The sequence below is a fragment of the Ascaphus truei genome, chromosome 4 (genome assembly GCF_040206685.1).
Source record: "Ascaphus truei isolate aAscTru1 chromosome 4, aAscTru1.hap1, whole genome shotgun sequence".
In the NCBI taxonomy this organism is placed as follows: Eukaryota; Metazoa; Chordata; class Amphibia; order Anura; family Ascaphidae; genus Ascaphus; species Ascaphus truei.
Genome location: NC_134486.1, coordinates 346,968,045 through 346,981,904, shown reverse-complemented (window position 1 = coordinate 346,981,904; position 13,860 = coordinate 346,968,045). Strand labels below are relative to the sequence as shown.

At 37.1% G+C, this 13,860-nt stretch overlaps 1 protein-coding gene across 1 annotated transcript in view; it reads right to left on the bottom strand.

Moving 5' to 3' along the window:
* CSMD1 (CUB and Sushi multiple domains 1) overlaps nucleotides 1-13,860 on the bottom strand; it is a 2,556,145-nt gene that overhangs the window by 591,457 nt on the left and 1,950,828 nt on the right. Inside the window, exon 22 of the mRNA XM_075598211.1 lies at nucleotides 11,993-12,162. Coding sequence (XP_075454326.1) covers nucleotides 11,993-12,162 — 170 coding nt within the window. The remainder of the gene's footprint in view (nucleotides 1-11,992; nucleotides 12,163-13,860) is intronic.

Here is a 13,860-nt window from a genome sequence, read left to right as displayed (position 1 = left end):
AAATAAATATAAGCAATGTATGAAATTAAAGTTTTAAAAATTAAATCTCTGCCCTTTTTTTCATTGGGTCATATTTATTTAGACCCCATCTTTCAACAGAACTCTTTTTAAGGCGTTATCAACTAATTGGTAATTACATATCTGTTGCACAATTTTTTTTCTTCAAATGTCCTGCCTTTTTTCAAAATCAACCTCCTGTGTACAGTTTGCCAAATTCTTTGCAACTGACCGTATTGTACAATATATAATTTGCCTACTGTTTGAAGTAATCCTGGTGGCTTAGAGTTAGTGGTTATTGTGTACTCCTTCTTTTAAATAGTTTTTGTCCAAATAGTGTTGTCCTCAATCATAGGAGAGGCAGGCCAGTTCTGAGCTGACCCATCCCAATAGATTTGCCATGTTGAGTGAAGATATTGGGAGTGTCAGGGCAGAAATGGCAGGGCTGGAGGAGACTGATTCCTCTAGTAGCCTGGGGAACAGTTCCTCCAGCACAGAGGGGACTCAGGATTGTCAGATACCAAGAAAGATTGTGGTGGTAGGGGACACCATTATTAGGAAGGGAGATAGGACAATCTGTTGCCATGACCGCATGAACTGAACAGTTTTTTGCCTCCCGGGTGCTCGGGTTAGGCACATTGTGGATTGGGTAGACAGATTGTTGGGAGGGGCTGGGATTGACCCGGCGGTCTTGGTACATGTTGGCACCAATGACAAAGTTAGAGAAAGATGGAGTGTCCTAAAAGATGATTTCCGGGATCTTGGCCAAAAGCTTAAGGCTAGGACCTCCAGTGCCATGCACTACTCCAGGGAGACATTCAGAGATTAGGGAGGTTAATGCATGGCTAAGAAAGTGGTGTAGGAAGGAGGGTTTGGGACTCCTTTTCTGAGAGGTTCCATCTTCATTCTAGGGACGAATTGCACCTCAATGAAGAGGGATATTCTATGCTAGGGGGGGGGGGAATGCTAAAAAGGTTGGAGGAAATTTTAAACTAGGATGGAGGGGGAGGGGAATGAAACAGATAATGAACTAAATAGCATAGATAAGGAAACAAGGGCTTATGGAGGTGAATGGGGGTAATTGCAAGTTTGACAAGCAGCGAGACACTCAAAGTAAACAGATAATACTAGAAAACATCTAAAGACTAAACTAAGTCGGAGCAGGAAGGAAGACGATAAGATAATAGTACAGGCTGAAAAAAACCTTAAATGCATGCTTGCTAATGCAAGAAGCTTGACCGATAAAATGGGGGATCTTGAAATAATAGCTACAATGGAGCAGTATGATATCAGAGGCATTACTGAAACATGGTGGGATGAAACTCATGACTGGACAGTTAATTTAGAGGGTTATTCCCTTTTCGGAAGGATCGAGCAAATAGAAGAACAGGTAGAGTATGCTTATATGTTAAACCAGATCTAAAACCTATTATAAGGGAAGATGTTTATGAAGGGAATGATGAAAATGTAGAGACTTTGTGGATAGAAATTAGCAGTAGAGGTAAAAATATAAAGAAAATGTTTGTAGTAATATGCTATAAACCACCCATATCTGTGAGATTGAGGAAGCTAAAATACTTTTTGCAAATGGAGAAGGCATCAAAACTAGCTCATGTTTGCATAATGGGTGATTTTAATTATCCAGACATAGACTGGGACAATGAAATTAGCACTACAAAATAAGGAAACAGTTTTTTTGGGGTGCTGAAAAACAATTATATAACCCAAATTATTGTTGAACTAACCAGGAGAGGGGCAATTCTGGATTTGGTAATACCAAATAATGTAGAAGTAATCACACATATTCAAGTACTGGAACATTTGGGTAGCAGTGATAATAACATGGTCTCATTTGAAATAAATTACCAAAAAACAGATTACTTGTGTTCAACAAAGACCTTAAACTTTAGAAAGGCAGATTTTAATAAACTGAGGACTAATCTACAAGTAATATATTGGGATGATGCTTTTGAAGGGAAAAATGTAGATGATAAATGGGCAGTCTTTAAAACATTGTTAGAAAAGCACACTCATTAGTGTATACCCTTGGGTAATAAGTATACAAGAAATAAGTCAAAACCAATGTGGCTAAATAAACAGGTAGGGAAGGAAATTGAAAAGAAGATGCAGGCGTTTAGATTCTTTAAGTCAGAAGGGACAGAGGTTTGTATCAGAATTATAAGGAATGTAACAAAAATTGCAAAAGGGCAATCAAATGATCAAAAAAGGATAATGAAAAAAGATTGCAATAGAAAGTAAGATCAACCCTAAAACGTTCTTTAAATACCTTAATATTAAAAAAAATGAGAAAAGAAAATATAGGGCCCTTTCAGTTGGAGATGGGCAGGCAGATTATTGGAGATAAGGGAAAAGCAGAGGTATTAAACAAATTATTTGCCTCTATGTTTACCAGGGAAGAATCAATTTCAATTGTAGTGCCACAGGAGGAAGCCAAGCCACAACCTCCGTATTAATGGACAATTGGTTAACTAAGGACGAAGTTCATAGGCAGCTTGAGAAAATTCAAGTAAATAAGGCATCTGGCCCCAATGGCACACATCCAAGAGTTCTCAAGGAGTTAAGTTCATTAATAGCAAAACAATACATTTAATATTCAAGGACTCCATTTCTACAGGCTCAGTACCACAAGATTGGCGTAAAGCAGATGTGGTGCCTATATTTAAAAAGGGAGCTAGATCACAAGCGGGGAATTACAGACCTGTAAGGCTGACTTCAATAGTGGGGAAACTACTTGAAGGTTTAATATGGGATAATATTCAGGAATACCTAATGGAAAACAAAAAATTAGTAATAGTCAGCATGGATTTATGAAGGATAGATCATGCCAAACTAACCTTATTTGTTTCTTTCAGGAGGTAAGTAGGAATTTAGACCAGGGTAATGCAGTTGATATGGTCTACTTAGATTTTGCAAAGGCTTTTGATACGGTTCCATACAAGAGGTTGGTGTACAAAATAAAGCAAATTGGACTCAGTAAAAATATATGCACGTGGATTGAAAACTGTTGAAAGATAGACAACAGAGGGTTGTCATAAATGGACCTTTTTCAGGTTGGGCTAAGGATTGAAGTACCTCAGGGATCGGTACTGGGACCCCTGCTTTTTAACTTGCTTATAAATGACCTTGTGGTTGCCATCGAGAGTAAAGTCTCCATCTTTGCTGATGATACTAAATTGTGTAAGGTAATAGAATCAGAGCAGGATGTAATTTCTCTTCAGAAGGACTTGGAGAGACTGTAAACTAGGGCAGGTACAGATGCAGCCATCAGTATTAGAACACTTACCTGGGACATTCTGGGCCAGTCTCACAGTAAATGCCTCAACATTGCATCAACATTTCTGTGAGATTCTTAATGGCCCATCAGATTAACACAGCTGGGGGTCCCTGCAGTTCCATCCAAACTAAATGAGACTGCAGGGACCCCTGCTGTGTTTATCCAATGGGCCATTAAGAATTTCACAGACATTTTGAGGCAATGTTGAGGCATGTTGAGGTATTTACTGTGACACTGCCCCAGAATTTCCCAGGCAAGAGTTATAATACTGTTGGCTGCATCTGTAAATGGCAGATGAGATTTAATACAGATAAATGTAAGGTTATGATTTTGGGAAGCAAGAATAAACAGACGACATGCAAATTAAATGGGGATAAATTGGTGGAATCCTTGATGGAGAAGGATTTAGGAGTGCTTGTAGACAGCAGGCTTAGCAATAGAGGCCAAAGTCATGCAGTAGCTGCAAAGGCTTGATGATTATCATTATCATTAAATACTTAATATTCTGCTGTAAATCTTTTTTTTATAAAATTAGGCTGTTTTGCAGCCTTCCTCCCTGTATGTATTCTACACATTAATTTGCATACTGTGATGCCCACACCACGTTGAAGCATCTTTTAGTCCCAGATAAAGGCAGGAAACGCTGCATCTCTTACATGGGGTTTATATACAGGGATTATTTATTTATTTTATTTATTTATAAAATATTTTACGAGGATGTAATACTGTACATTGAGAGTTGCCTGTCGTTTTCAAGTATGTCCTGGGCATAGAGTTAAGACAAATAGTACAGTACATGGTTACAAATACAGTTACATAAGTGAACAGGGTATACAGTAAATTATATACAAGACATTGCAGGCACAGTTAAAGAAAATATATTTTATAGGCGTATGTAACAGTTACAGTCCAGATAAAAATGTGAGACAGACTTAGTTTTGAAAGAACTTAAACTGGTGGTGGATGTGAGAGTCTCCGGAAGGTTGTTCCAGTTTTGTGGTGCACGGTAAGAGGAGGAGCGGCCGCATACTTTGTTGAGTCTTGGGACCATGAACAGTCTTTTGGAGTCTGATCTCAGATGAAAAGTGCTGCATGTGGTAGGGATGAGGAGCTTGTTCAGATAGATGGGTAGCTTGCCAAGAAAGTATTTGAAGGCAAGACAAGAAAGGTGAACTTTGCGCCTAGACTCAAGTGATGACCAATCTACTTCTTTGAGCATTTCGCAGTGATGTGTGTTGTAGTTGCATTGGAGAAAAAAACGGCATATTGAATTATAGAGAGTGTCACGTTTGCTAAGTTGGGTTTGGGGTGCCGAGCCACATACAATGTCTCCATAGTCGATAATTGGCATTAGATTCTGCAGTGCGATACACTTTCTGACCAGCAGACTTAGGGAGGATTTGTTCCTGTAATGTACACTTAGTTTGGTATAGGTTTTGGTTGTCAGGGTATCAATGTGCATCCCGAATGTTATGTGGGTGTCAAACCATATGCCCAGGTATTTAAACTAGTAACAGGAGTTAGGGTGATATTAGCGTTGGTTCTGATCTGGAGCTCAGTCACTGGAAGCTTTAAAAATGTAGTCTTGGTCCCAAATACCATTGTTACAGTCTTGTCATTTTTTTAAAACAGCTTGTTTTGGGAAATCCAGTTTTCGAGTCTGAAAAAGTCAGACTGAAGTATGTGTTCAAGGTCAGAGAGGCTCTGGCTGTGTGCATATAGGATTGGGTCATCTGCACACATGATTAAATAATATGCTAACAGGCCCACCGTCCCTTTAAATCAAATCAACACATAAAAATAACACCTATTCCCTTTAGGGAAAGCTAACTACACCATAGCTTTCGCCCTCACTGTCTGCATGGCCAGCTAAGCTTGTTCCCAAGCCAAAACATTCCCTGGCATTTGCAAAAATGTAACACAGTCTCTGCATACAACAATAAATTGTTTTTTCTTCTCTGTCAGTCCTTTGGAGCAAAAGTCCCTGCTTCAGCACAGCCTTGTCGTCCTTTCTTCCGAGTGGAACTATGCCCAACATTGAGCCCAGAGAAACTCCTCTGTAGGTCCTCTTTACCAGCTTCCGCAGCTGGGGAGCACTTCTATCTTGCACCTTCTCTGGGGAAAACAGTCTCTCAGTCTGGCAGCTTCCTGTGTCTTTTAAAACACTTCCTCATTCAGTTCATTCAGACAGGCTGATTAACTCCATTAGTTAGGAGCTGCTGCTGGCTTCTCATTGAGAATTAATGCTCTGTGGACTGGAAAGCGCACTTACTGCACTCTTCCAGCCCCTAGAGGACAGTTATGGTATCACAATACATATTCATTCAGTTAAAATGTTTTTATATATTTTTTTCTTTTTAAATATTTGTGGGATACATTTATTTCAGAATAAAGATTTAATATTTTTTATTTATTTAATTGAAATCTGAGACTTTTAATACAACTATTGGTTACAGGAAACAAATAATTGACATTAGACTTATATAGTAATTTATCAATTAGTTCAAAGTCTGAGCCACTGATTGAGCCACCTGTGCTGAAACAGGGATATCCATAAAAGCTGGCTTGTGGGCGGCTCTTGAGGACTGCGTTTGGCGACCCCTGAATTAGGTTAAAAAAAAGCGTATGGAGGAAATGGTTACTCCAGCACTTTTCATGATTACAAAAGACAAAAATACCCAATGCTACATCAAATGTGACAAAATACATAGTTAAATACTTCAATGTTTGTATTCTCATGAGTAAGGGTAATTTAGTTAAACCCTTAGGCCAAAGTGTTACAAGCCTGCAGCCACTTCACGGCATAACAACTATGCAGGTCCTAACACTAGCTGTGAAAATATTCATTTACCTCTGATGTGGAAGGAGACTGGCCTGTCTTGTATAGCTACATGGAAAAAAATGCTACTTAAAAGTTGGGAGTGGTGATCTTAAACCCTGGGAGGAGGGGCCACTTACTTCCAACCAACTGATACCAATGACCCTTACTCATGACAATACTAACATTGAAGTATTTAACTATGTATTTTGCCACATTGGATGTAGCATTAAGGTATTTTTATCTTTTGTATACATTTGACCACGCTCAGTAGCACTCCTTTTGACACAAATATATATATATATAGATATATATATATCTATATATATATAGATATATATATATATATATATCTATATATATATAGATATATATATATATCTATATATATATAGATATATATATATATATATCTATATATATATATAGATATATATATATATATATATCTATATATATATAGATATATCTATATATATATATATATAAATATAAATATATATATAAATATAAAATGTGGTATGTTCTGGGGTTAGAGCTTGCTGGGATTGTGTGTTCATTAATTTAACTATTCATGCAAGCTGTTGCGCAAAATACATTGAAAGTAATGGAGGTGGGACTAACTGCATGGAGCAGAACACAGGCAAGGCAATGTTCTGTACAAAGTCCCACTTTGTGTTGAATTGATTGCAATTGTACCATTTGAAAATGCATTGATACTCTGTTTTCCTTCTTTAATACAAATTGCTACAATACTGTATGTAGTCTGTTATGTTAGTTTCTATTTGAGCAAACACTGGTGTGCATTGGGGAAAAACTGCATAGGAGTACTATACCATACATTAAGAGACTTGATATTATTATTATTATTATTATTATTATTATTATTATTATTATTATTATTATTATTATTATTATGTGGGTTATTTGAACAGAAGTGGTTATTTGATTTTGATTATTCCTTTTTTATTATCTCTTGTTTTCACATGTCTCTCTCTCTAATTCTCTGCAACATTCCATCAAATGCAGGCCTATTTAGTTTCTATCTAGAGTGTCCTTGCATTTGTAAACTTCCTACCTTGTTTTTATTATATGTGCTTTCAATAAAATGTTTTTCATATTTTGGAAACCCGAGTGCTCCTGAGGGATTATTTTTCTTTCTTATATATATATATACACCCCTGATGAAGTTGAAGTTCTGATGAAATTCATAGAGTTAATCCAGTACTTCTACCTGAGAGGTGAGATCACAGTGCATGGGGAGCACTTTACTTTGAGCCATGTCCTGCTGTTAAAACCAGAAGATCACTGTGTGGCATCTACCAGCTGCTATACCGGGAGAACCATTGATATCCAGACGAGGGTGTAATCAGCACCAATTGCACCAAATACAAGTTTTCAACCACAAACCCCAGCATGGTCAGCATGGGGATACTCCACACAGAGAGCTGTGGTGAGTTACTGTTTATTATGGTGTCATCTGGCAGGAGGACCAGGAACTTTCAACACTTTTACCAGGGATCACTAGCACTAGACGGGACAAAGATTGTTAAATAAAATGGTTTAATTCGGGAAACCCAACAGACATAACAAAAGTACACAAAACAGGGGAAATATACACCAACAGGGGTCTGGGGGTAGTCATTAGCCTCAACTAGGTGCTGGGCACCTGCTTCAGGAAGGCTTACCCTGTCCACTCCATGTCCAGGAACACCACGGTACTATCTTAAGGATAGCTACCTGGCTCTCCCTGCTGATCGCACCTTCGTTCTCCGCTCAGAACTTGGCCGCATCTGTAGAACTTGTTCTCAGCTTGGCAAGGCCTCTCCGGCACCGCAATGTCGAGTGCTTTGCTAATCCGAGCAAAGCGCTTTTGAAAAGCCCGCCACCGCTTCACCGGACCAAGTCCCAAGTTGCTCTGTGTCTGCAGAGCTTGTCCTCATCCTTAGAACTTGTCCACAGCCGGGCCGAGCTTCTCTGGCACCTCAATGCTGAGTGCTCTGCTATTCCAAGCAGAGCACTTTTGAAAAGCCCGCCATGTGCCTCATCGGATCAAGCCTAAGAGTGTCTGGTACTCTGATCGGGCCATCTCCTTACATAGCCCTCGCAGGCTATCCTTAAGATGAAGCAAGAAGCAGCGACCAATCAGAGCACAGATTCAAAAGTAGCAGCTAATCATGGACCGGAAAATCACTTCGCTGCACCAATCAGAGGTGGGCACGTGCTTAGTTGCTCAGGTCCTCCCCATGATGATTAGGATGTCGGCGAGCGGGAAATATGAACTGGTCAATGGAGTTCGAGCCTACGAGCTCCGTCTCGGCAGAGACTTTCTCTGGCCAGTCCATTACCACCTGCTGGGTAGGCGCTACAGCGTCTGGGTTGAACAAAGGGTCTCACCTGCTGAGCGCCCATCCGCAGACCTGATCGGTGCCCTTCCCCATTTGCCAGATGGCCTGACACCTAGCCGCTCCTAGCCTCTTCCTTTGTTTCACATTTCTATAGAGGAAATCGGCTAAAGAAACATGGTTTGAAGGGGTTACAGTCCATACACTTTACCGGCCAAATGGGCTATCATAGTCGGCCCATTACACATGGGTTAGGGGCAGCCACCCGGGCTTCACGTTTATTATGTGAGGCAGGCTACCCCTACTGTGACACTGATAATGTTCACACATGGCCTTTATGCTATTTTTCTTTTAAATGTTGGGCATTTATATTGTATAATAACCTCATTGATGCTTGAAGGCTTTCCTTTGCAATTCAGTAGTGACCTTAAGAATTAAAGGGGCTATATATTTCCTGCCATAGGGTTTAATAAAAAAAAATTCTATTACAGTACATAATCCTGTGGCTGAAAAGTGGGATGTATCCCATGTTCCCACAATTGCTTCACTAGTGCTAATGAATTCTTATTTCAACCGGTTAGCACTAGCATTATTAATGGAAAAGTTAACGCATTTAAAGCACAAACCAGCTGCATATCACAACCCATTTATGAATAAGAAAATCTTAGTGCATTCCGCATTAATTCTAAAATATATTGCTGCTATACATTTTTTGTGATAATGCCAAATTTTAACCCAGCGACAGTATATTGAACTGTAGTGAATATAGCTCATTATATATTTTTTTTATATATTGAGTATATACAACCTATAACATAATCTTCAGCCCTTGTCAATCAGCTGCTAAATGAAGGCCTCCCTATTGATTTTCCAGGTACTGCGGTTGCTAGTCTCTTTTCTCCCCATTGCTTCAACACATTTTCTGATTTCAGCCTCCCATCTTGGTCATCATCTTTCCCCTTGTAATTCAGTCAAGTACCATCATTATCTGATAGTGGTAATTTCTTCTTGTGATATGTCTGACTCACTACCATTTTATGTTCTTCACATGTCTGATGATGTCATAGATTTTTCTGTGATTTTTGAACCAATTTATTCTTTTTCCTGTCTCTTTGCATACCCAGCATACATATCGCATTACTTATTTGAGTTATCTGAAGCTTCTGAATTATCGTCGCATTTTTGGTCCAAGTTTCACTTTCATACGTGAGCACGGGCAGAATACACTGGTTGAAAATGTTCTTCTTGAGGCATTGTGGAATGTTTGCTTAGAAGATTGTCTTGTTTCTTCCAAATGTGCTCCATTCCATCTTCATTTTCCTATTGATGATTTAATTCAAAAGGTTCCCATTCATTGTTACTTGCCCGCCAAGGTAGCCATTCTAGTAGCTCCGAAGTGTGACAACCCACTTCTAAAGTGAACTTTAAAAAAAATGTATTGACCTATATCCTCTGTCTTAAGTGGTACGCATTAATGCAAAGCAAAATACTTTGTTGGTGTTAACGTAATGTTTTGCGTTATGTGTCAAATAAAATCTGCTACAGGTCTATGTGTTAACTGCAAAAGAAATGTATGATACATCCTTATCCAAATATTTTGAAACTGAGATTTTTTTTTATCATAGACTAGAACCATTCCTTTGCTATATTTCCAAACAAGTTTACACTAAAAATTCTTCCTTCCTTATATATTTCTCTGAGATACTGTATTTAAAAAAAAGGTATTTTTTTTATCTTGCTCTGCCATTTTCTTTCAAAAGATACTGAATTATAACATACCAAAAATAACAAAACATAGAATTATACTTTCTCCACTAAAATGTTTACATATTCATGTTCCAGATGCCTATTACCCATCTTACTGTACATGGGACAATTAGAATTTGATGAGCTTTTATACCCTGTCAAAGTACTGTAAACACTCTTCATTTCTTAGCCTTATTAATGAAGCTCCACATACAGGTGCGCCAACGAGTATTCTAAAACTTGCCTTGGAAAATCTTGGGCTATCACCAACAAGACCCAGGTACATGCTGGGTACATGCTGCAACATTTCAGTGACATTTCTGCAGAAAGACTAATGGCCCATCGGATTAACACAGCAGGGATCCCTGGCAGTCCCATTCAGTTGGTTGCTGGCATTTGCTCAAATGAGATAAGAGCCGGTAATAAACACACTTATACACACCATAACCTTAATATATATATATATATAATATATATAGTATATACAGCTCAACCCCGTTATAGCGTGATCCGCTATAACGCGGATCCGCTTATAATGCGGTTTGAGCGTGGACCCCGAATTTAAAAAAAAATATATATATATACCCGAAATGCGTATCGCTAAAGGGGATTTGCATTACAATGTCCTCACATTCACATGAAAAATATTGCAACAATACATTGTAATGGACCTTTGGATTACTCATATGCAAATCATATGGCAAAGAGCAGTTTACCTACTGACAGAGATCCCCAGGCCACTGTTCATGTAATCACATGGTAATAATGCCACGATTTTGAAGGCCTTTTAAAATCTGGCACTGCCTACATCAAGACCCTGATTATGATTGAGTTATTTCCTGGGAATAGACTAAAAGCAATGTACTGCATATAATGCTTAACCCTTTCATTCTAAAAAGTTACATGTCCTACAAAGATAAATATTAGGGATCATACAAATGTCTGAAACACATCATAAACTATATTATGGTTTAGGTGATTAAAGTGATATATTTGTGTAAACTAATATGGTATATAAGTTAATAATGACTGTATTAAGTATTGTGTACAATAATATATATCCATTCATACTTCAACCATAATAATTCGGTAATTTATATTAATATACAATTAAAATAAATTAAAAAAAGGGCACTACTGTATATATAATGGGAAAAGTTTTTTGTAAATTTTTTTACATTTGTCAATATTATAATAAGATTTGCATTAGCTTTTGGTAAGGCACATGAGTAATGTACCTTTGTCACATGCCTTAATAACTCGTGTTTAAGTTTGACCAATGTACTGTACATGTGCAGTATATTGGAAACATGATTCTGAGACAAATACCTGTTAATAGTGCTGATACTTTGACTAACAGATGTTATTTTTGCATTTCATTAGCTTTGAGGAAACCCGTTAAAATTAAGAAAAATAATGTCCATTCCCAATTTTGTTAACCCGTGTTATTAGTGCAAAAATGTCAGACTTCTGTGGATCTACAACATGCTGTGATATCCCCTTAGATCCATTTTCTGTGTCCTCTGGAATTAAGTTACAATGAGGTGTTAGATAACCATAAGGTGCTCTAATTTTATATCTTCAGTTTGTCTCGTCCACATCATTTTAGCAGCTCTACTCTAAGGAATGTAAAAAAAAATATTTCTCCTTTTTTTTTTATCTACATATCATGTAACATTTACGATGTACATTCTGCCAGTGCTTTCTTGTGATTCTACTAATATCATGAGTCACTCCTAGAAAAAAAACATTAGCATTAAGATTTTAGAAAATTGACAGATTGTATTTTACCTTTAGAATGTCTCCTTCATATAACTGAAAGGTTCTAGCTCTAAGGTGGATTCCCTTTCCAGCCTGAGTGTCGATTTTGTAAATACATTCATGGTTGTTTTCATAGTTCGATGGAAAATTGGGAGAAAGCAGTGTCCCTTCATTCCCAGAGACAGTCGCTCCACATTCAGCTGAAGAGACAATGGGTATATTTAAAACAAATGATTTTAAAAAATAGTGAATCCTCATTGCACTTAGACGTTTACTAAATGTAATATCAATAATTGTGCAAATTAACACCAAAAAATGCTAAAATAAACCATTAACTGTCTTAATGCATATATTCTCCCCACTGCTGATGTCACCAAGCTAAAATATGACAGGAGGCAATACTTTATCAGTGCTATCTGCATACAAATATTATATTCACAGAAGACAGGGTGCTTTAACTCTTAAATAAGCAGGTGTAACTAATATTACTGGCAAATACAGTATAAAAGACAATTAAAAATGCTGAAATATATGAGAATGACTCAGATATGTAAAACAAAAGAAGCAGGTTGAATTTTTATTTTATTTGATGCACTAGTTTGAAAATCCCTAAATAAGTTTCTTCACTTGTGAACCTACTGTATAGTCACACGTTTTGGTTCGGAGTAGCAGGTCTCATATCAATTAAACTTGGTAATTTAAAATAAATTAGAAAAAATTATATTTAGTGTATGCTGTATAACCTGCTATTTTGTCTGTTTAATAGCATTCATAATGCATTTTTTTGTCAAATATATTTCCTTAAAAGGCAGAAAACACTCAGAAATGTATGTTATATTTATTATATTTTTGTATATATTTGAAAGTAAGTGATTTTCAAAACTATTTGACAGAAAAGGAATTAAACAAGATATATTATATGTAGACATTAGAAAGAGTTTGGCTCATATCCTTAGAGACCCGTTAACTCAGTGCTTATAATGTGATGTTATCAAAATCATTAAAGGGCACTATTTTCCCTGAGGTAATCACATATCCACAAAACTAATTATATGCAAAAACAATGGCCATTGTATATCTCAGTAGCATATGCTTAATGTCATTGGACAGTAAGTTATCACTGCCAAATTATTTAGTGAATATTACGCAGATGTAAAAAAAAAAGTAAATAAATTGAATGTTCCATTGATCATGCTATTTACAACAATGTAACTATTATTGAATGACGTCATTACTACTCTGTACATTATTAACTGCATCGATCCATAAAATAAAACAATAAAATATGATGAAAAAATGTTTAAGCAGAAATTACAGTTCTTAATATTTCATACTGAAAATTCTAACAATACATTTGGAGTGCTACTGAGTCTGGAACCCAATGTATACAACAAAAGACAATAACCCCAATGATGCAACAATATGACAAATCATTTAGTACATTACTATGCATTCCAGAATGCACTCATTAATTGGGATGGGCAAGCTTAAACTAAGGAGGAGGGATCAAAGGACCCCCAAAAAGGTTTCAAATTTATATTTAGTCATACAGTCAGCAATCTCAAAACAGAAAACCCACTAAATTGTATGCATGTATGTATGTATATATATATATATATATATATATATATATATATATATATAGTGGTTGACAAATCACCAAAAAATCTACTCGCCACCTAGTACCAAACGTGTGCTGCTTGGGCCAATATTTACTCGCCCGGGGGTTAAATCCATTCGCCCGGGGCGAGCAAATGTATAGATTTGTCGAACACTGTATATATATATATATATAAAGTGTGTGTATATCCTGGTTTATCTATGTGGGCGCTGGTGATTGGCCTCTGGCTGCTCCTATTAACTACTCCCTTCATGTGGGTATATATATAGATCGAGTC